The following is a 20,728-nucleotide window of genomic DNA, read 5'->3' on the forward strand; positions in this document are numbered from 1 at the left end:
ATGATCGATGCGGGTTCTTCCGTATCTCCTTACGCATCTGCCCGCGCTAGCCGTCCAAAAGGTTCGACAACAGGGGGAACACGGTCAGCAGCGCCAAGGTCAATAGCAAAGCTTCTCAACAAGTCAGGCGCCAGTCCAACAACGTGCACTGCCTGTCCTCATTCCTCCCCGCGCCCATGTGCCCGTGTGTTCCATGCACAACACTCTGCAACTGCTGCAGCCAGCGGTGCACATCCTGCCATCCTGCCGTGGAACCATCCGAATGTAAGATCACCATCCACATCCACCTGTAAGGACTCCCCCATGCCATGCGCCGCACGCACGGACAGTGCGGCAATCGTTGACAGTCCAAGAGGACTTGACTCGGCATTACGACTGGTCAGTGCTGACTGGTGCACCGTCACCCACGGCTGGTTGCACAGCAGTGCTTATTGCGAGATTGCGCAACCCTCTAAAAGGTGGAAGAACCAAAATAATGCAGACAGGCGACTCGAGTGGAAGATGGTGGAGATGCAGGCACCCATGGCAACCAAGTCGTTTGAGCCTGCAAGGAGCCCAGACCAAAGGGCCCTTTTTGAAATCTTCATTCGTGTCACCAGTCATGTCCCATCCTACGTGGAAAGAAGGGCGTCTGCAAAGGAGAGGTTTTGGCAAGCATTAGACAGTTTTACATCAAATATTTCAAGCCGATAAGAACTATTCTGTCAGGCCTGGACACCGTTAGCATGCACAGCCCGCCGCCAGCTCCTTTTCCAGGACTGATAAAATCCTGTGCGCTGCGTGCACGAAGAAACCGTGTCAATAAGATGTACAAGTCCATATTGACTGTCCTTTCCGACGCTGCACCACCACTACCTTAACACCCGCTCCCCCTCCGCCTCCTCAGTAGCTGCCCTCCAGTGGGCGTGGTGCGCCCCTGCCGCCTCGCAGCCACCTTGCTTGGCCCGGCACCCGAGGCCCCCCACCTGCCCCCAACATGCTGTCCCCTGGTGGCTCTACCTCCCGGAAAGGAAAAGAGAGATAGCAGTGAGGGAATCGCGACCCCGCCACCCCAGCCAGACGCTTCCAGTTGATACCGCTGCCGCCACTGCCGCCACCAGAGTCAATCACCGGCAAGCTCGTGCACAGCGGAGACAGCAGGTCTCCTCCGTGGCATGCGCTGACTATGCGCCATTCCAGCCGCATTGTGGCCTGCAGCGCAATGTCAGCGAGGGTCTTGTGTTGGGCTGCGTCACCTGCGGCCTGCACGCCATCACTGATGTGGACCAGCGTGTTATTGTGGTGGTGCACGAGCTCTAGAAGTGCAGGCTGGAGGCTCGATATTATATAATATATTTTAATGAGCGACGTGACCGCGTCAAAAAAACCATCCAGTTCGCCGGCCTCGCATGCCGCAGCTGCCAACTCGCTGTCCTGAGCGTGGAGCTGCCGCCACGTTTCGTGGTGCTTTGCAGCGGCAGCGGCGCCGTGGCCGCCAGCCGGGGCACGATGGCTGGCTCCACCAGCGGCCCGGGCACCACCGGCCCCAACGCCGGCGCCTGAGGGGCGGCTCCCTCCCGCGCCTCCTGCGCTGGTTTCCAGCCAGCTGCCGGCGTGCTGGTCGCCTCTGCTAGCCCTCCCGCTGCAAGTTCACCAGAAGCCGATCGCTGGTGTCCAGCGGGTCTGGTGCTCGCCGCCGCCGTCGTCGGCGCTGGAAGCTGCAGCGGCTGCCCCCATGCCGATGGCCCTCAGTGTGACGGACCAACTGGGCACCAGTGGCGCTCCTGAGTTCCTGGTATGGCTATGGCTGCTGTGGGGGCTGGATTTGGCTGCTGCAGCAGCATGGGAAGCTCCTGGGCGGGTACGTACTGCTGGTATCGGCACAGGCCGGTGGACGGTTTGAGCCGGTGGGTCTGGGGCTGGGGTCGCGGGTGCGGGTGTAACTTCGGCTGCCAGAGCCGGCAGCTCGGGGCCTGGAGAGGTTGATGCCTGGGGCGCCTGGTTGTCCAGGCTTCGGCCTAGGGCGTGAGCCGTCTGTAGGAAAGGGTCTGTTTAAGCAGCGTCGGAAACGCCGGTGACGTCCTCCGTCTTCACATCTGGGCCTTTCCTCTGTCGCTTTGTGGGAGGTGGCGGCACGTCATCATCCCCTGTGAGATCGATAAGCAGTCTTGCCCTCCCTCATGCCTCTTGCTTTGCCCCAAGGTGGATTTTTTGTTGGTAACCCAGTAAATTACACTTAAAGTGGAAAAAATTAGCTGGCACCAACGGGCTCGAGGGGGACCCCGTATGGTTATCGGGAACCTCTCTTGCCATTGGACTCAGCACGCAGCGCTGGAATCATAAGGAGTGTACAGAAAAGATATAGAACGTATTTCTGATGAGAAATTTCGGGTTTTGCGCAATAATTCCGCCAGCTGCTTCAGGGTGCACGACAGCATAACAGTCCGCATGCTGCGCGACGTGCTGGGTCCGTGCTACCGATACACACCTAGAATCGAAATTCACATGCGTTTCGTTTATTTGCTACGTATACCTTCTGGTTACCTGTGACTCGTCTGTCACATATTATAAACATAGCATTCTCACGCTTCGTATGGCAAGCGCAAGAGCGCGGACCGGGACGATAAGCAAAACAGATATGGTTAGACCAGCAAATTATCTCATAGATCCCTGTATGATTGCGAGCCTACGTGTGCACGATCGTGAGGGGTTCTTGGTACACGCAGGAAGCGAGCCGCTTAGTTTTCGTTTTTGTGAAAGATGTTCGACCGAAGCGGTAAGAGTGGTGTTGCCAAGAGGTCCAGTTTTCCTTTTGCAAGGGGGCCGGTGGTGGTGGTTGCAGGAAAGTCGCGGTACCGGTTCCGGACGGGTATACTTGGCAGGACTTCATTCAGCAGGTTAAGAGCAAATTGAGAATTACAGGCGTAAGCGAGGTGTTCCTAGCATCGGTAAGCGTTGCTGCGGCCTGTTGCAGAACGGACAACCAGTCTGCATGGATCACCCCACGCTGTCCTGGGTTCCCGCGTCGGTCGCAGAGTGGCCAAAAGGTGACAAGTCTCGACGAGCTACAGGACATAGATGAACTTTGCGTTGTCGAGGTAAGCGTCGGCGGGGGTAACGAAACGGGCAGGGGGACCATGTTGCGAGGCAAGACCTGTTCAGTAGGCCCGCTCTGGAAATTCACCGTCTCTGCGGGGACTACACCAGATCTTGCTCCCATGGCCGGTTGCTTGCTGTAACGCGCTCTTTGCTCCAATTTCCTGGCCACCCCTCCCCGCGCGCCGTATGTGCGCAGGGCGCCGAGCCCCATGCAGGCAACGGCCCGATGCCCATGGCCAGTGAGGCCGCACTACGTACTGGTGAGTCTCCCATCGCAAATGCACAGCGGCAGTGGCGCTATCAGTGGCATGCAGCGTCGAATAGACAGGAGGCGCCCCACCCATAATACCCGATTTTTTGAAACTTACCGCACCTGGATGACGCGTTCCTTGGCTACCGCGCTGCACCCTCATGCCTGTAATGGTCCGTCCATCTTCTTATCATCGCTCTCGGTTGCCCAGCGCTTTCGAAACGGGTCTCTTGCAGCATTCACGTATACGGTACTGCCTTCTACGCGTGAAGTTCCTTGTTTCCCTTATCTGGGTCTCTGCCTTCCGCGTGCGTTTTCACATTGTGTGTACTCCAGGGATGGCCCCCTCCACCTCGGAGATTCACCCCCAAGCGGGACAGCAATCAGAACCACGGGCACAGGTGAGATAGGCTGCGGCCTAGAGGAGTGGATGGAAAGCACGTAACCCGCATGCAGCATGCCATGCCACTAGCGGCTCCTACACACCTTCAGCAAAAGCAATAGTCATTCATGAAGGCCGCCATCCGGTCCAAATATCCATCCATGAGCAACCCCAGTTCGCTGTGTTGCCGACAGTGTGCAAATCCCCGCGGTGCCTTATCCGTTCCCAGTTGCTTGTGGACAGCAGCAAACGCAAAGTGATTGCGGCGGACGGCGGCAGCAGCTCCACAGCTGTCGTGGTGGATGATAAGAAGTACGCCCGGCGGCCACCTGCATGGAAGCGGACCCTGCAGCGTCTCTTCCCGTCGCTTTTTCAGCCGGGGTTACCTGTCACGATCAAGTGGGTGGCGCGTACCGCTGGGATGTCCGGGAGGGTTGAGGAGGGGGGTGAGGAAAGAGGGATTCATGGGAAGTCGTATATATGACGGCGTGGGGGGTTTTGAGAGCACAGCCGGGTACGGAGAATCAGAAATTAAGGGGATGCTTACGGGAAGGGCATTGTGGGCAGACCACAGACGATGGGCTAGAAGGCTGTGCGAGGACTCCGTGCATGGGGACGCGCCCCAGCACTTCCGAGTGTCCCAAGGCCCGGTGGATGCTGTATGGTGAGGAGGGCCTGTAAAAGGACCGTTTGGCGTGGATGGAGCATTTTTCAGTACTGCCACCTGCCGAGGGCACTGTTTCCGAAATCTCAGGTGCCGCAGCTCAGTGGACGTGATGTAAAGCCGTTGCGATTTAGCATCTTTGCTGTGCGGCTGCTTCAGCATTCCCTGCCGTCCCCATGCAGCCGGGCTCACGCCTCGCGGCCCTCATCTCACTAAATTAAGCTAACGCAACCATCTTGTAGGGATGCTGCGGTGGCGGAGGAGCGGTCATCGGTGCCTGGGTCGAGGCGACCACGGCGACGTCGCGCGGGCTTATCGGCCCGCGACATATTGTTGCTACTGGCGGTTTGCTGTTGCCTGGCGACCCTCTTCTGGTTCATGCGCTCAAATGTGAAGCTGTCTTGAGGGTCTTCCCGTGCCTTGTGGGCGGGGACGGAGCAGGCGCTGTATACTGCATGCGGGGATACGTCCTCGCGATCATTTGGTTGTCGCAGTATACGCGGTGGGGCTGGCGGTGTTCGTGGTGAGAGTAGGGAGGGGAGCGGGCCTTAACGGGTCGGCACAAAAGTTGTTGGCGCTGGCTTCAGGCTGAGGGGAGGCAATGTTATGGTACTTGGGTGAAGGTGGGTGTAGGAAAGGTGCCAGGGGGCTTGGCAACCTGGAGGAAAACATAGGAGGGCGAGTTATGCTAGAGCGGCGTGTAGGCGGCTTTGGTAATATTCACCTCCTATTAAGCTGCTCAATGGGATATCGTGTGACTGTGGCGTCCATGGATGACGATGAAGCCGTCTTGGAGCTATGCACCGTTATGCCGGCTCCCATTATGCGCTGTAAATGATGGGGGGGGTCGGAATGGGAAGGCCACGGCAAGGGGTGCATGCTGTACTAGGAAGGCTGTTGCCACAGAGAGCCATGGCGGGTGGAAGGACCGGGTACACTTCAGAGGACTGGGAGTGGTGAGCAGTCCCAGATGTCAGGGCGATGGGTTTAAGTCCGTGTCAAAGGCAAACGAATGGACTTCGGGTGGGGGTTCAGGTTGCGCGTGGTAGGTGATTTTTGACTTATATGACAGGGTGCTGCGGGTGTGCATGCTTGGTGCTTATGTAGGAATGCCCGTCGTGAGATACTGTGAAGGGGGACTGACATTGGCTGCAGGCAGGAATGTATTAGATAGGGTAGTAAGCGCTGTGCGTAAGGGGCACTTCAGTTCCCCATCGGAGCAGAGAGCGGCTTGGCGGCGTGCCTCGTGATGTGTGCAAAGCGGTGTTCAGTGTTGCCAACCTTTGGTAGCCCTGCTCCCCAACCATTTCCCGCATCTTTTATCTACGTTTCTATCACCGGCTCCAAGCTAGGGGTGTCTTCTGTGAGTGTCGCTTAATACCGGTCATGCTCCGAATGCAAATAGCATGTCAGCATCACCTCCGTATGGGTATCAGGGGTTCAATGTGCTGGTGATGCATTTCTGTTATCTCTGGCCAAACCTCAGTGCTATAACCTGGCATATGGCTGCCTTCCTGGGAGAGCGCAGATATTCGGCTTTTGTGAGTTGGTGGATTCTCTGCGTAGTGTAGTGTAGGATATGAACAGGATATGAACAGACAACCTGTTCCAAGCAATGCGACGCTTAAGGGAGTGCTTGGCTTCAGCCATTGTTCCTCTCTGATGGACCGAGTCACTGCTGCCGTGTTCTGCATCTATCAGACCTATCATCTCGTCATCCGCTGGACTGCCTGGTGTACTGCAGATATAGCGACCGGCTAGGCCACAACTTGCCCCTGATGGTTGTCCCTGTGTACTGACTGCAATGTAACCACTTTAAACACATTCATGCACCACCTGGACGTGGTTTTAATTTAGATCCCTTCCAGTCGCCTTCCGTAATCTTTGCTTTTCAGAAATGTCATTCACGCATGCAATAGCACGTCGCATCACGTGGACGCCATGTGAACGTGTTGAGCAACCGTGCAGGTCGGCGTGGCTGTCGAGTCGACATCATTAGTCTTATATGATGTGTGGGACAGGGGGGCCATATCTTCACCCGTGGCCGCTACCTTTGCGAAACCCTGCCTTCCCCGGTGTTTCGGGGCACACTCATCTAATCAACCTGGTCAACTTCTCAGTGGATCGCTCAAGTTCCGCACCCACCACCGGCATCCAACGGAATCTGCCAGAATCGACCGCGGCCCAACTCCATTCCTGGTCGGCTCGCAGGTTCACTTTAGCTGGTGCCTCCGGAGGCCCCCAAAGATAGGCGGCCGCCCTGCTCCATTGTATCAGAATCAAATGGGGTTCCACAATCTTCACAGGCTGAGAGGTAAGTCTCAGGTCGCCGCCCTGCTGCAGCAAGCGCTCGGTCAGACCGATGGTGCAAGCAGGGCTGGGCGAGTGGGCTGCTTCTGATGCATGAGGGGCTGTGTGTCTCCTGGGTTGGAAGCAATGGCAGGGCGATGAACCTTGCCGCCGCGCGCCTGCCGCTTAAGGGGAGGTGGGCCAGACGAGGACGGTTGTGATGGGCCGCGGGGGTAACCAAGAAGCTGCTGGACACTTTACTCCTACAGGGGGTGACAACGAGTTCCTGCTGCAAGGCGGGTAGGTGCTCTAATTCCTGACCCAAAGCCGCTAGGAAAACGTTAATTTCAGCATCCATGGTGCTGGGGTAGTTGTGTTAGACTGTCCCTTGATGAACGTGCTCTGCATAGAGACTGGACATAGAGACTGGTTGTAAGCTCACCGCCAAGGAGATATATTTGTGAAGCTAAGTGATGCGGAGGATCCTCCTCCACCGGGCAGCGGAGCGGATTAATTGCTGACCTGGGGCGACACCGGATGCAGCTTGCTTGGCCGGTGGCGCCATCAGCAACCTGGGCGCCAGCCTTACCTTGCCCAACTGCTGCGTGGGCTGTGGATATTCCACGAATGTCATCGGTGGTGGTGTCCCTTGAAAAAATGGAATGTTGCCAGCGATGCTGAGTGGAAGAGGTAATGAGGTAACCCACGTTTCCAAATGAAATTACGACAGCCCCTTATTGCTATTCTAGTGCGAAGCCATTCGTGAACGCAAACTGAACAGCTTTGCCGCAGGTTGGCCATATGGGAGAAGAAAGTCACCGATTAAGGGATCGCCATTGCGATCCAGCTCGTACGACAGTTGCACAGAACCAGCCTTAGAGGCTCCGTCGCATCTAAGTTAACAATCCCCCGTTACAAATAGCTTCGGCTTGGTCGTCCAAGCCCATCGTCATTGAATTTGAAGCCATACACTAGCAACAGGTAATGATTTGAACTCGACCATTCCAGATTGCTTTAGGGACCGCAAAACGTCTCGACTTCAGCATTGCAGTAGGCGTCAACATGTATCCGTAAATGTGGTGCGGTGTGCGATTGCGTCTGCTGCAAGTTATGACCCAAAGTCCCATGCTGTCCTACTACAGGCACATGGCACAGAACGACTTACAGGAAAGATCAAACACCGTAAGGCGAAACGTCGAGACACTGCACGCCCGTCCCCTCCGTTAATCCCTCCGACCTTTCAGGCACTTCCTGCCGCGCTTACATCTCCAGCTAGGCATATCCGCCAAACATCCTGCCCCGACTCCCCACTGTCGTAGTTGCCAACTCCCATGCATCCTTGCTATCACCACGCTCCTCCTCTACATGTGCGGTGTGGTCTGTGCGTTGCCGCACGCGTCACAATGCCAAAAACGGTGAACAGGAAAACCTTAACAGAACACACCACCCGCACCCCATGCATATTCGGCACATGCCAAGAGATAGTTCCGCATGACTATTTTACGCCAAGTTGGCATTGCGCATCACATCGGGCGCGAGGGCACCGCTTGCCTAAGGTCACGGTGTAACCCACATGCTTGGTATCGACGCACACTCACAAGCACGCAGACACCGCTCCAGACACCACCCAGTCGACGGGTCAGGCCTCATTTCAATCGAGAGCAGTGGTGCTGGGCTCGCGACACACAGCTGGACCGCACCTTGGTATAGAGCCTCTTATTCCATCAGGCACCTGGATACCGCTCCGGAACTCGCGATGCACACCTGCACACATACACCGCTGCGCGCGCGCACGTCTCCCCGCGCGCACTTGGCGACATGCACTTAAACGTGAGCATCCGCACCCGCCGCTGAGTTGTATGATTCGCGTTCTACTACCATCCTGACCGCTCCACCATCACCACAGCTCGCGCCACAGCTAAGCCCAGACCGCCACGCAGCTCTTCCTTCCCTCCCCTCAAATCTCATCACCAATCAACCCTCACATCACCATGGTTGGCCGTGCACCCAGCGACGTGCCAGCTTTGGCGGTGGCCTTGCCCACCTTCTCGTACAGGTACGTCTCGAAATCCATGGGCACGATTTGAAAGCGCGCCGCCTCGGGGTTGAACTCGGGTGTCTCAATGAAGTTCAGGAAGAGCGACGAGATGCGCTTCCGCAGCCCCTCAAGCACCTTGGGGCTGCGGCCGCGGTTGAGCAGGTCGGCCTCCCGGTCAATAAGGTCAACAATCTCACGTGTCAGATCGCAATCAAACTCCTTGACCGTCCACTTGACATGGAGCAGTACGTCCAGTCGCTCGTCCACCGTTAGCAGTGGCAGGTTCAGACCTGAAAAATAAATGTGCGTGGGTGTGGATGAGGGGGCGGGAGGATGGCAGAGCGACGTTTGGGATATGGAGTAGGACGCGGGAGCAAAGCAGGGGTAGCGAGTTTGCGCGCTGCACCTTGCACATGTGCGCCGGAGGGAAAACGTGTGAAAGCGGTGAGATGTGCAAGCAGAGGACACAAGGACAAGCGAGGAGAGGTGCGGGGGTAACGCGTGCGTGGGCACATGGCGTGTGCCGTCATGCCATCCCATCCCAACCCAGAGCCCCTACACAGACCCACGCAAGCAGCTCCGCATCACATCACACCACACCACACCACATCACATCACATCACATCACATCACACCACATCACATCACATCACATCACACCACATCACACCACATCACATCACATCACATCACACCACATCACATCACATCACATCACATCACATCACACCACATCACACCACATCACACCACATCACATCACACCACATCACACCACATCACACCACATCACACCACATCATAGAACAAGCCAGCGCCGCACCGTTGTAAAGTTGCTGCAGCTCCTTAGCTCGTGTGGTGAAAGGTGTGTGCACGTCCACTTTGCCGCCATTGCGCAGTGCAAACTTCTTGGGTCGGGACATCTCATTAAGTGTGTGCTGAATGCGCGACTCCTTGTTCTCCTGGTTGGCATTGATCTTGAGCCGGTCGATGGTCTATGTGCGCGAGGTAGACGGGCAGGCGAAGAGGGTTAGAGGAGGGAGGGAGGGCGATGGGACGCACACATGCGAGTGTGTTCGGGGGAGGTAGGCAAGGGGGTCAGCAGGTCCTTCCCAAAATGAAAGCGTACGCCCAAACATTCGGTACCCAAACGCGGGAAACGGTATCCGTACGTGCCTGCGCACTTGAGGATAAGCCCCCCTTTTCCAACAGCCATCCACAAGTCCCAATCCCGCTGGTCTCCTCCCGCGCACCTGCAGAAGCTTAGTTTCCTTGTGCAGCAGCTGCTGTAGCACCTGCTGCTCCTGCTCCTTGGGCAGACCCGCCTCCTTGATCTTGCGAGTCTCCTGAAGCCGCCACGCCTCCAACTCATTGTACAGCACCTCAAAATCGGCTACTGTGCGGGGGTGCATACGGCGCTGGATCTCGCGCCGCCTGTGCTCCTCCGCCTCCGTTTGTGCCGCTAACTCCTGCTCACGCAGGAACGCCTCCCGCTCCGCCTTCTTGCGCCGCAGGTAGGCCGCCCGGCGGCGGCCCATCCAGCCGCGCACCCAACGTTGGATGCAGCGGGTGGCTGCCAGCACGATTGCGTCTCGCTCATCCGCGGTCTGATAGCGACCCGGGGTCACCTCCCTGGAGGTGTTGTTGTGCAGCGTTTGAGGGGCCGGGAGCAGGAGTGCAGATGCGGGTTTTTCAGAGCTGCAAGTGACGAGATCCGAATATGAGCACGCGGGCGGCTAGGTAGGGAGCGAACATGGCTCGGAGGCGACTGGGAAGGCAAGCTTCGGTAAGGGAATTTGAAGCCCGCCTCCACCCTCCCGCCGACCTTCCCAACCTCAACACACCCACCCCGTAGCAGCCACGTGCAAACTGGTCTGGGACACCCTACGCACAATCCCTCCTCTGCCGTACCATACATGTTCCATATCGGACCCACCTATCGTACGTCTCGTCCAGCAGCATCCCCGGCCGCATCATCTGCGTCGCCTGCTCCCGCACCGTCTGCTGGCTGTGCTGCTTAATCTTGACGGTCTGTGTCTCCCGACTGAGTTTCCGGTCGGCCTCGCTGTATTTGGGCGCGCGTGGCGTCTGCGTGACTGCGTGGTGATACACCGCCCCCGTCCGCTTGTTCCGGAATCCCCCCATGTAGGGCTTGAACTCGCATTGGGTGAGGTCCATCAGCACACGAACTAGTCGGTGGGGCAGACCCGGACCCTGCTCGACCTCCACCTCTATGGCCTGTGGAAGGCGGGAGTTAAGGATGGGGGGGAAAACGGGGGACAGGACTTGGGGGTTAAGCAGTGCGCCTGTATGACTGTATGTGTGGGGTTGTGGGTGTTGGACGGTAGGAGGGGCTATGTAAGGAGGGAAACACTCAGGTTTCCATCCGCCCGGCCCATCCGAAACTGGGGAGAGCGGCTGGCTGCCCGCCCCAACCCATACCCTATGCTTGGACTTGTCGACTGCTTGGGCATCTTTTGCTGGGCATGTCACCGGCTCGCGGGCAGGCTCAGCTGTGAAAGCTGCTGCGGCGGCGGCTTCGGTGGTGGCGACGACGCTGCCAGTGGTGCTGTATTGAATTTCCCACGCAACCCCACGGAGCCAAGTATGTGATTGGGGCAAATTCTGGCAGCGCCTTTCCTTCCCACGGCATCATAAATCGCAGGACGACGTGCTCGCAACCCACACGGCGTCGTTACGTCCTTCAACTTCTCCGCCGTGCCGAGTGTCCCATACCCACCATGTCGCCACCACCACTACCACCACCACTACTAACCATGCCGAGGAACCAAACCCTGCTTCTGGTACTGCCGCCTTTCCAAGATGCTCCCCCGCCCATCGTCAACAGTAACACTTACGCGCTAGCTATCATCCACCCACCCATAGGACTGCTGCCGCTACCAGTGCTTCTACGGCCGTCGCTGCTGCAGCTGATGGAGTCCCTGTGAGGCCTTCCAAATGGGTACCCTGGGCGCTATCCCCGCGTCTCAGTTTTACGACGTATCCAAACCTTTATGCCACACCTTGAGTCCGGGTGCAATGTAGCGGTCGATGAGAGCAGGATGCAGCGGGCGGTCCTCGGGAATTGTCGGTCCAAATGCGAGTGGCGGAGGGGGTTGAAGCGTCACAGACGCAGGCGGCGGCAACGGCGGGTGCTGCGATAGCGGCACGGTGGTTGCGCTGCCGGGCCGTGAGCTGCCGGGTGTTCGTGCGGAGACCGGTTGCCCCGAAGTGGTCAGACCGACGCTGTCTGGGGTGATAAGGGACGCGGAAATGGGACGGCTGTTGGAAGGGGATGCGTGCCTTGCAGAGGCGGAGCCTGGTCGAGCTGATCCGGGGCGTGTAGCGCTAGGACGGCCAGATGAGGGCCGGGTGCCTGAGGCGGGGCGGGAGGTGGAGGCAGCCGGCGGGTCGTCACCGGCTGCGGCTGGACCACGCTGCGAGGAATCCTCGTCATCCCCTGGCTCGGGTTGCTGCGCTTGCCCATCAAAGTCGTGGTGATATGCAGAGGCGTTGTCAGGCCCAGATTCAGCAGGTTCTTCGTATCCGGCGTCTACAGCCTCTTGCCGGGCTGAGACGCCATCGAGCGGGTCGGTTGCGTCGGCTTCGGTAGGGGCTTGTGCATATCCGCCGTCCTATGGGAATATGCGAGCGTTCATGGGTTGGCCGTGGTTGGATGTGAGGTGAAATGCAGGACACGGGGTGATACCGGTGCACGATACGCAATTCTCACCTCATCTCCATATCCGCCTGTTTGTGATACCGCTTCCCGTCCCGTGTAGGACGAGATAACATCGGGTTGTTCCGACGGATGTGTAGTGTTCGAACCCTCCTCCGCATGTTGAGTAAGAGGATCAACACCGTTGATGGAGTCAAGTCCATGATCTGTTTGCGATAGTAAATGAAATTTTGAACCGTGGAAAGACGCGGAGCGAGACGTCATGCTCATGGACTATGACGGGATACCGTTAACTACTGTCTTTTAAAAACAATTCTTACCATGCTGGTTGCCTGCATCATCATAAGTTTGTTCTGCGTCCCCTTCACCAAGCCCAGCCTCTGGGTCACTCATGACTGCAGCTGGAAAGTTTAAGCTTCAGGATTGCGATGTCTTTAAAGCATAGAAGTACTAAAAACTGCCCCAAACAACCAAACAGCAAAAGCAACCATGGCATCTTCACAACCGTTTCTAAGGCCGTACTTCGCACGGCAACATCTTACTTATTCAGGAGAGAGGCACATTCTCCTGCATCGGGCTTGGCTCAAGAAGCATTCCTTCCTGGTCCTCTATCGCATCGTGCCCGATGTCCAGACTGTGCAGCACTGACCCATCTTTCAAATTGCAGCTGCGCCTCATCGGACCTGCGTTCTTCGCGGCGCGCTCCGGCACGTCCATCAGCGACTTAGGAATCCAGACACGGCACATCGCATCTCCCAGCGGCGGCGTGGAAGCCTCACCCTCTGGCAAATCCGGCTGCTCGTGCCGTTCAAGCCCGCGACGGCTGCTTGCAGGCAACGCACTTCCCCGATCTACAGCCACAGAACTTCGCACCACCTCGTTCTGGCCGTACCCAGCTGCAGTCAAAGGCAACTGGGACAGAGTGGAACCGAATTTTGGGGTGGAAGCTACTTCGCTCCACAGCCGCCCAGCCAGCTTCTGCACTTCCTCCGCCTGCGCCTCCGCACAGCCTTCGTCTACCTCCCCCTCCTCCGTATCCACCTCGCCATCACCACCCATATCCCTGCCGCCTGCCGCGACCGTGTCCCACCCCCCCAAAACATTATCGTCCGCACCACTGCTCTCAACCATCGTCTCCGTTTTATCTCCAGGGCCTCCCATTGCCGCCGTCCCCAAACCGCCCGACGGCTGCCCCTCGTTTACTGGCCCCACCTCCACCTCCACTACCATCTCTGCCTCCATACTCGCCACCGCCCCGCCACCCATCGTCTCCATCTCCCTCCCGGCGCCTGCAGCCCTCGTCGTCACGTGCACCTCGCCGGCCGGCCGCAAGCCGTGCATTTGTATGAGCAGCACTGTGACATTGTCGTACGCCGTACGCTCGCTTACGCATGCCTCCACGCAGAGCTGTGCACAGATGGACTCGGATGACAGTCCCGCCTCCAGACGCTCCAGCACAAACTCGTGCACCTGGGACAAGGGGTGTCGCACGAATTCATGCAGTGTAGCGCAAAAAAATTCCTTTAACATGCAATAGACACACAAACAACTAAGAAAATGTGTCTAATTTGTAACGTTTTCATATACGACACATAAACCAATCTACTCTTTCATTTGAAAGCAGATGCACGACGCGTTTTCACACACGACGCGGCACGGAGCACGGCCGAGACGGGGCGGGCAGGACCGCGGGTCGACCCGTTCAACAAGCTGGCAATGGCCATGGACGCAAGCCCATTCCATGAAAGGGCGTCCCAAGCGGTTGTTGATGCGAGAGCCAGATACTCAAAGCCCCGGCCATGCCTCAGGCCCCAAACCCCATCACCCTACCCCCCCGCCACTCACCGCGCCGCTATCCAACACGTTCCACAGCCCATCGCTGGCCAGCAGCAAATAGCACCCGGCAGCACCACCTCTGCCACTGGGTTCTAGCGTGGCATGCATGACGGTAGGGTCGGCGGTGACGGCTTGCAGGTGGGGCGGCAGTCCGGCTGCTTGCTTCATATCGGCATCCCCCAGGGCGCGAGACATGTCTAGCTCGCCACACACCCGGCCGCTGGCGGACACCCAACAACCAGCCTGCGGCGGTTTTCACGACGGGGGAGAACGAGGTAGGGAGCGGCGGGAAATGGTAGAGGGGAAATAACATGGTATGGAAATGCCAACGACGCCAACGAATGCCAACGGCAAGAGTAGGATGCCAGGGAGGAAAATGGGGGGCCTAAGTAAGATCGGCCACCGACTGCTTCATGACGACAGGCAGGGCCCCGGGGACAGGCAGGGCCCCGGGGAGATTTAGTGAGCCAGGTCAGGCCGGATCGACACGGTGGGCCCCCCGACTGATGAGACCAGGCTACACCAGGACCTAGAGGGCAAGGCCAGGCAGTGGAAGACTCGAGTGGGCCTAATACGGGCGAGGGGGGGCCCACACGGGTGTGGGTTACACTTCATCATCATCATCATCCGAAAGACACGCGCCCAGCCAGGAGGGAGGATGCGGGAGAAATGAAGGAGGAGAAGGGGGGAGACAGCACCCCGCTGGCGCCGGTGCTGGTGCCGGAGGATAGAGCGATTGCGACCAGTGGATAGCTAACCCGGGAGAACGGCCAGACAGGACAGAACATGCCCTGCCTTGTGCGGCGCAGGAGCAGGGCTTTTCAACCCCGGAACTACGGGACATCCGGCGGCAGCTGGTATTGTATAGAAGAGAATCACCCGAAGGACACCCATCGTAAAGCCTTCAGGGATGTACGTGAGAAAGGCTTGAGCCTTGCCTTGCCTATATCCCCTCTCTTCTCACTGCCATCCAACTCCTGCTGCCTTGCCAGGAACCGCCTCCCACCATTCCACTTTCGCTCCCTCCCCTCGCTCTCACCCGCACCACTCGCTCCCGCTCCGCTGCGTCACTACCCTTGTGATCCATACTCATAACTATCAGTCCGCCCTTACGACTGCCCAAAATGCACCTGTCATGGCGCACAAAAAGCATCACATAAAATGGGCCGTTAGGAAGTTTTCTAGGGTTGAAAAAAGGGCGGATGAGGTGTACTTTGTAAGTGGTACTTTGTGTCAGTCAGGCGCTTCGTTGTGCGTGATGCTTTTTATGGGTGAAGAGAGAGATATCTCCGTAGTGGGCAGATGCATGTAAGGCGCAGGGTAGAGGAAGCAGTCCATGCCGCCACACGCACGAACGCTGAGACATGTATTCCACTTCATAGCCTAACCGCTAGAAGGATGACCGTTGTTAGTATACGTAGTATGTTAGCTGTGGCAGTTGGCGATGCGATATCGCCAGCGCAATAGTGCGGGAGGCGCTGTGTGTTGTCACAAGGTGCAACACCGGGTAGCGCAAAACAAAAAGCGCCTTGCGTTTGCGTTCTCCCCCGTTTCTCCCCACACCGCCATGTTTACACAGGCCCTGGCGCATCGTACGGTGCAATCATGGTTATTTTATATGTCCAATAAAAAAAAATTCCCGACCCACGACATCTTGCACATTTCCACAACCACCAGCTTGCAGAAGTAAAAAGCTCCCAGGATGAGACCCCCCCCGCATGTGGGTCATCAGTTAGGCGCGTTGACTCTCATGCTTAGCACACCACGCGGTGGTGACACAATCCACCACATCAAGGCCCCAACACACTCACAGACTTCCTACTTAAATGTCTTGCAATTCGGTTGTGGAGGTAGACTTCTACCTCCAAACAACACACACTCTTGCACACACACACACCTGCTATCGCCCACAGCGGCCACAGTGACTCCACGCTTGTCCACCAGAGCCACACTGGCGGTAGACCCTGCCACAGGACCTAGGTACGGGCCTCCGTAGGTGCGCCTGCGGGGGGGCGGACGGGCGATGGCAAGGACGGGAAATGCATCTGCTCAACTTGCCTGTGTTGCTAAGAGAGGGGGGACGAGGAAGCTCAACGAAGAGCCGAGCCGAGACAAGCCGGCTCGGCATTTCCATTTGTACTGGACCCTATGAAAGCTGGGTCGGGAAGGACAGGGTTTGGCTTGGCTAGAAGAAAAGACAGCAACCACAAAAACAGACATCGTCTTGACAACGGGGCATCGCGGCAACCTGCCCTGAATACACAAACTGGGCTCCTGCTGGATGCACAATTGGGTTCTAATACATAACATTTGTTAGCTCAAAAAAAACATGTAGACAGAAATGCCAATCACGCTGCGGAAGACCCCGACCCAAGCTCCGGCAAGCAGGCAGAAAATCAGGTAAACCTGAAGGCCTGTCCAACCTAGACAGCGTTAAGAGCCCGCAGCAGCCTATCAGTCCTCTCTCAACCTTTTTAGCGATGGTAATAGAGCAGGGGGACATCTACAAAGCATGAACAAGTTGGACAACAATAACTGCCATTCCCCCTCGTGACAAAATTGCTCCCAAAACACTGCGTATTACCTGCCGTACGCCTCCGGCACCACCGTCAGCGCTCCGGGATTGGCTAGCGCCATGAGCTCCCTGGAGCGCCCCTCATCCGCCAACTGACGGTCCAGGGACAGGAACGCCTCCTGCAGAGCCGCGTGACGGCGGCTGCGGGGGCTCCCAGCCCCTCCGCCGGAGCCGCCACTGTCCCACGGCGGTTCAGGGGTGCCCGCACTGCCGCGGGCGCTAGCGGGCGCGCTCGGGAATCCGGGAGCCTCCTCGGCGGCGGCCGCAGGGGCGCCGCCGCCGCCGCTGCTGCTACCACCGCCTTCACAAGAGGCTGCGGAGGCGGCTGCGGCAGGATCCCCCTGCCGGCTATTGGTGGCGATTTGGGTCGCCGCGGCGGTGTGGGCGTGGACCATGAAGGCGGCTTGGGCGGACGAGGCCTCTCGGATTGCGCGACCCTGGGCATGGACACGGGCAGAGAATATACGGCCGGGTGGTGTTCCGAATCTGGTCTCTCTGTGTGTGTGTGTGTGTGTGTGTGTGTGTGTGTGTGTGTGTGTTGAGGTGGGGGAAACATATGCAAGGAGCCCAAGGGAAGTAAACACCGTGTTTGTTTTGCGGGAGGGGGGAGAAAGACGAACCACACACGAGTGAAGCTGCTGCCAGGGGGGGGAAGGTGGGATCTTGGGAGCTGCGATGGTCTTGCTGGGCAAGTGGATTGCAGGCCGGGTCGGGTCGCACCGGGTGTGAGCTGGGTACAGATTAGGAAGTCTGTGGCCCCGCAGCACGCGCGAGCCGAAATCACCAGCTCTGCCGCCTAAAGAGCTACAATATGAGTAGACCCCGACCACAACACGTCACGCGCGCGCGACAGAAACCTGACCCAACTCCAAGTACGTCGTGTAAGACATTCGGCGGTTTCATTCAGGCTTGGTCGCAAGTGATCGTTACGGGCAAAGTCCTTAGGACTTTGCCTAAACAAGACCAAGACATGGCCCCGATGCAATTATCATCACACCACCACCAACAACACTTGCCATATGCAGGGCGCTGTACCGCGCCACCTCAGCGCCGCCGTGGCCGTCGTACACTGCAAACATTGACATGCCGTACGTGCCGTCCAGGGGCACCTCCGCTGCATACGTGTCCTCCTGCGCGGCTCAGGGCATCGGAAGCGACGGCGGGTACGTGGGACGGTGCGAGTATGTCCGCGCGCGCGCGCGCGCGTGTGTGTGTGTGTGTGGTGTGCGTTAGTAGTGTGTATGTGCTGTTAACCGCTTCCGGGAACACATCCTGTCCAAGTAGTACTGCCGGAGCCGGAGCTAAGCAACCGGGCACTCTATGGGCAATGAGACGCCGGAATCGCCGGGACAGCGACTCCCCTCCCCTCCCCCCCCCTCCCCTCCCCACTAAGGGGATCCCAAGCATACTTGGACGCATCATCCAAGCCATAGCTAGCAAGCAAGCTATAGCAAGAATCTGGGGCCCCCCTAGCTACACCTGCCCGCCTTTTACCTCAGCCTCGCCCTGGACCTGGCTTGGCCTCCCTTGACCACCCTAGCTAGGTCCTCACATACCCTCTCCCTGGCTCTAGTCGGTCTAGTCGGCCCTTAAGAAGGAGGTGGGATCGGGGCAGCTATGTCTGTGCTCAGGCTGCTGTGTTTCGCCCCTCGCCCTCCCCCCGACCCACCATGGCCACACGCCATCCTCGGCTGCTGGCTACCGCGTACGACAGGTTATGTTCCGGTAGGTCCTGCTGCTGGGTGAACTGCGTTTGGTAAATGGATCGTATATGTTAGGGTGGAGGATGGTTGGGGATGAGGGTTGGAGGATGCGGGGAAAAGTTGGGGAGGGATGGGGAAAAAATCCGCATTTCAACTCCTGTCAACCGATTTTTAATCAGGTTATTAAGTTGGTCAAATAATTCATTCATTCAGTTGTCCAAATGCGTTCGGTGTGAGCGGAGTAGCCGTGAGAAGCTTCATAGCGGAGTAGCCGTGAGAGGAGCCCGGGAGAGGAAGGGCGCGAGTCAGCTTGGGGTAAAAAAGCTGGTCCAGGGAAGGGGAGGGGAGGGGTGCAGGACGGGATACAGGAAAAGCGGGACTAACCGCCCAGGAGGAAAGGTCTGGGGCATTACGCGGCGAAAAGCGCCGCAGCAAGGGGACGCCTGGCGGCGCCAGTTTGATGTCCTGATACTGACTCAAAAGTACAGCGCACAGCGGGCGGAAATGAGCGTACTGGAGGCTCCAAGGTCCAGAGGAGGCTTGCGAGGCAGTTGGAACACCGGTTTGCGAGCCTGCCAGCCAAACCAGGCCTACATTTTAGGAGATGAAATGCACTCACCACGCCTAGGGTATTACACAGACGCTTAAGCGCTGCTGCTCCGCGACGCGATGCGACGGCTGCGTCAACGCCGACAGCTGCCTTAAGCCGCTTTGACTCGCGGCCTTCACCAGGTGTTCCAACATTCGAAATGAAAGCTTCCTGTGGGCCTGACGACTGCGCAACTGACCGCGAGTCTGGTGTAACGGAACCCTTGTGCGCGTTGCGCGCGGCATTGTAGTAGGCTGTGCGCAGAATGTGGAGGACATTTGCTTGCGGTAAATTAAACTTTGAAGTGACGGGGCTCGCGCCAGGTGTTACGGGTTGATGCTGCGGCTGAGCTGTCGCTGTCGACGTGAAAGCCCTTGACGATGCTGCCAGGTCCCCCTCCTTAGGAGCACCAGCCCTTTGCAGGTCGCCGCGTCTAGCTGCTGCTGTAGCTACCGCTGCTGTCCATGGATCCAGCAAGACGGTTGTCTTCTGTCCGGTGCCAGGCGCTGATGACGACATTAGGGTCTACTGCGGTCTTAACAAAAGCTAGCGAAAGCCGCTACCAGTGCAAAGATATAGCTTCTGGTGTGATGTTAGTACGTATTTCGATGCTTCATCAACCCGCTCATGCAGTTCTGTTTCTGATCCAGCTATGGGACCTGGGCGCCAAAGAGGTTTTTAAATGTGAGACAATTTAGAAGCCCCAAATGCGCGTTCGTGCGACATAATAATATCTATAAGAGACCCGTTCCGTCTCAAGTACACTTCCCAGCTTACAGACAATGAACCATCGGCAGTCCCAAGGGTCGTACGACGCCGGCTGCCACGTCCAGCCACGTCGATATCGTCTCTTCGGGCAGACGCGAAACAAGTTATAGTTTCAGAGATGCCACTTACGATGGCCTCTGGTAGCTGGTCCAATCGAAGGCCATCCGAACGAGTTTCGGGGATAGCAGGGGGACGCATTGCGTCACCCGAACGGTTAGCTCATCGTCAACGTGCGCAAGCTATAGCTTTATCGTGTTTCTCGGAGCCACGCGGTCGCAGCCATGGTGGAGTTTTGTTGTGCTACTTTTGACAGTTGGTTACGAGGTGACACGTATCCGTCATCGCTTGAAATATCAAAAACCCCAAAAGCACACGGGAGCTGACCCTGGACGCAGCGTATCGCAGCTTTAGGAAACGTACAGTCATTAGCTGTTACAAATCCACAACATCCGAGCAGCGCGTTAGGTTAGGCAGCATTGCCGGCCCGCAAAAACTACCTGGCCACTCGACGTTAGCCCATACGCCTTCCGTGCCCCTTGACTCATCCCGGGGCGTCATCGGCCGACGGGGTATTACGAGGCATGGGCCAGCGTCGCCGTGGGGGGCCGGCCCCCACCGTCTTCACCAGGGAACTTTACCCTTTCCTTTCTTTCACTATACGACACCACTTACATATGCATACGGCTTTTCCCTTCCTCCCATCACCACACGCCGTGTCCTTAAATGAGTATATGCCACGAGCAGCCCGCAATGGGCACTCCTGTGCAGCTGAAAGGACAATGGAAAGCGCGGACAAGCGAAGCTGTACTCGACAGCAGACGATGCACACATACATACATATACACACACAGGGGTTCAGGCCGCGCAAACACGGTTT

The 20,728-nt window shown here is 57.6% G+C and overlaps 2 protein-coding genes across 2 annotated transcripts; one reads left to right on the top strand and one right to left on the bottom strand.

The window, feature by feature from the left end:
* On the top strand, window positions 1-4,810 carry VOLCADRAFT_120520 (uncharacterized protein; the record flags this gene model as incomplete). Its single annotated transcript, XM_002947806.1, has 10 exons — window positions 1-83; window positions 887-1,026; window positions 1,455-1,840; window positions 2,706-2,755; window positions 2,822-2,927; window positions 3,015-3,077; window positions 3,275-3,338; window positions 3,665-3,729; window positions 3,940-4,109; window positions 4,617-4,810. The coding sequence occupies 10 exons, from the start codon at window positions 1-3 to the stop codon at window positions 4,777-4,779; spliced, it is 1,290 nt and encodes a 429-aa protein (XP_002947852.1). The 3' UTR covers window positions 4,780-4,810.
* Window positions 4,811-6,465: 1,655 nt separating this feature from the next.
* Window positions 6,466-19,602, bottom strand: VOLCADRAFT_103627 (uncharacterized protein; the record flags this gene model as incomplete). The annotated part of the gene is made up of 18 exons (XM_002947960.1): window positions 6,466-6,796; window positions 7,106-7,151; window positions 7,186-7,273; window positions 8,708-8,991; window positions 9,525-9,696; window positions 9,955-10,333; window positions 10,638-10,939; window positions 11,725-12,077; window positions 12,120-12,336; window positions 12,435-12,586; window positions 13,064-13,850; window positions 14,226-14,459; window positions 15,256-15,346; window positions 16,114-16,218; window positions 16,801-17,286; window positions 17,827-17,921; window positions 18,461-18,538; window positions 19,114-19,602. The coding sequence occupies 18 exons, from the start codon at window positions 19,600-19,602 to the stop codon at window positions 6,466-6,468; spliced, it is 4,689 nt and encodes a 1,562-aa protein (XP_002948006.1).
* Between the last annotated feature and the right edge of the window lie 1,126 nt (window positions 19,603-20,728).

This window comes from Volvox carteri, assembly GCF_000143455.1.
Source record: "Volvox carteri f. nagariensis unplaced genomic scaffold VOLCAscaffold_8, whole genome shotgun sequence".
In the NCBI taxonomy this organism is placed as follows: Eukaryota; Viridiplantae; Chlorophyta; class Chlorophyceae; order Chlamydomonadales; family Volvocaceae; genus Volvox; species Volvox carteri.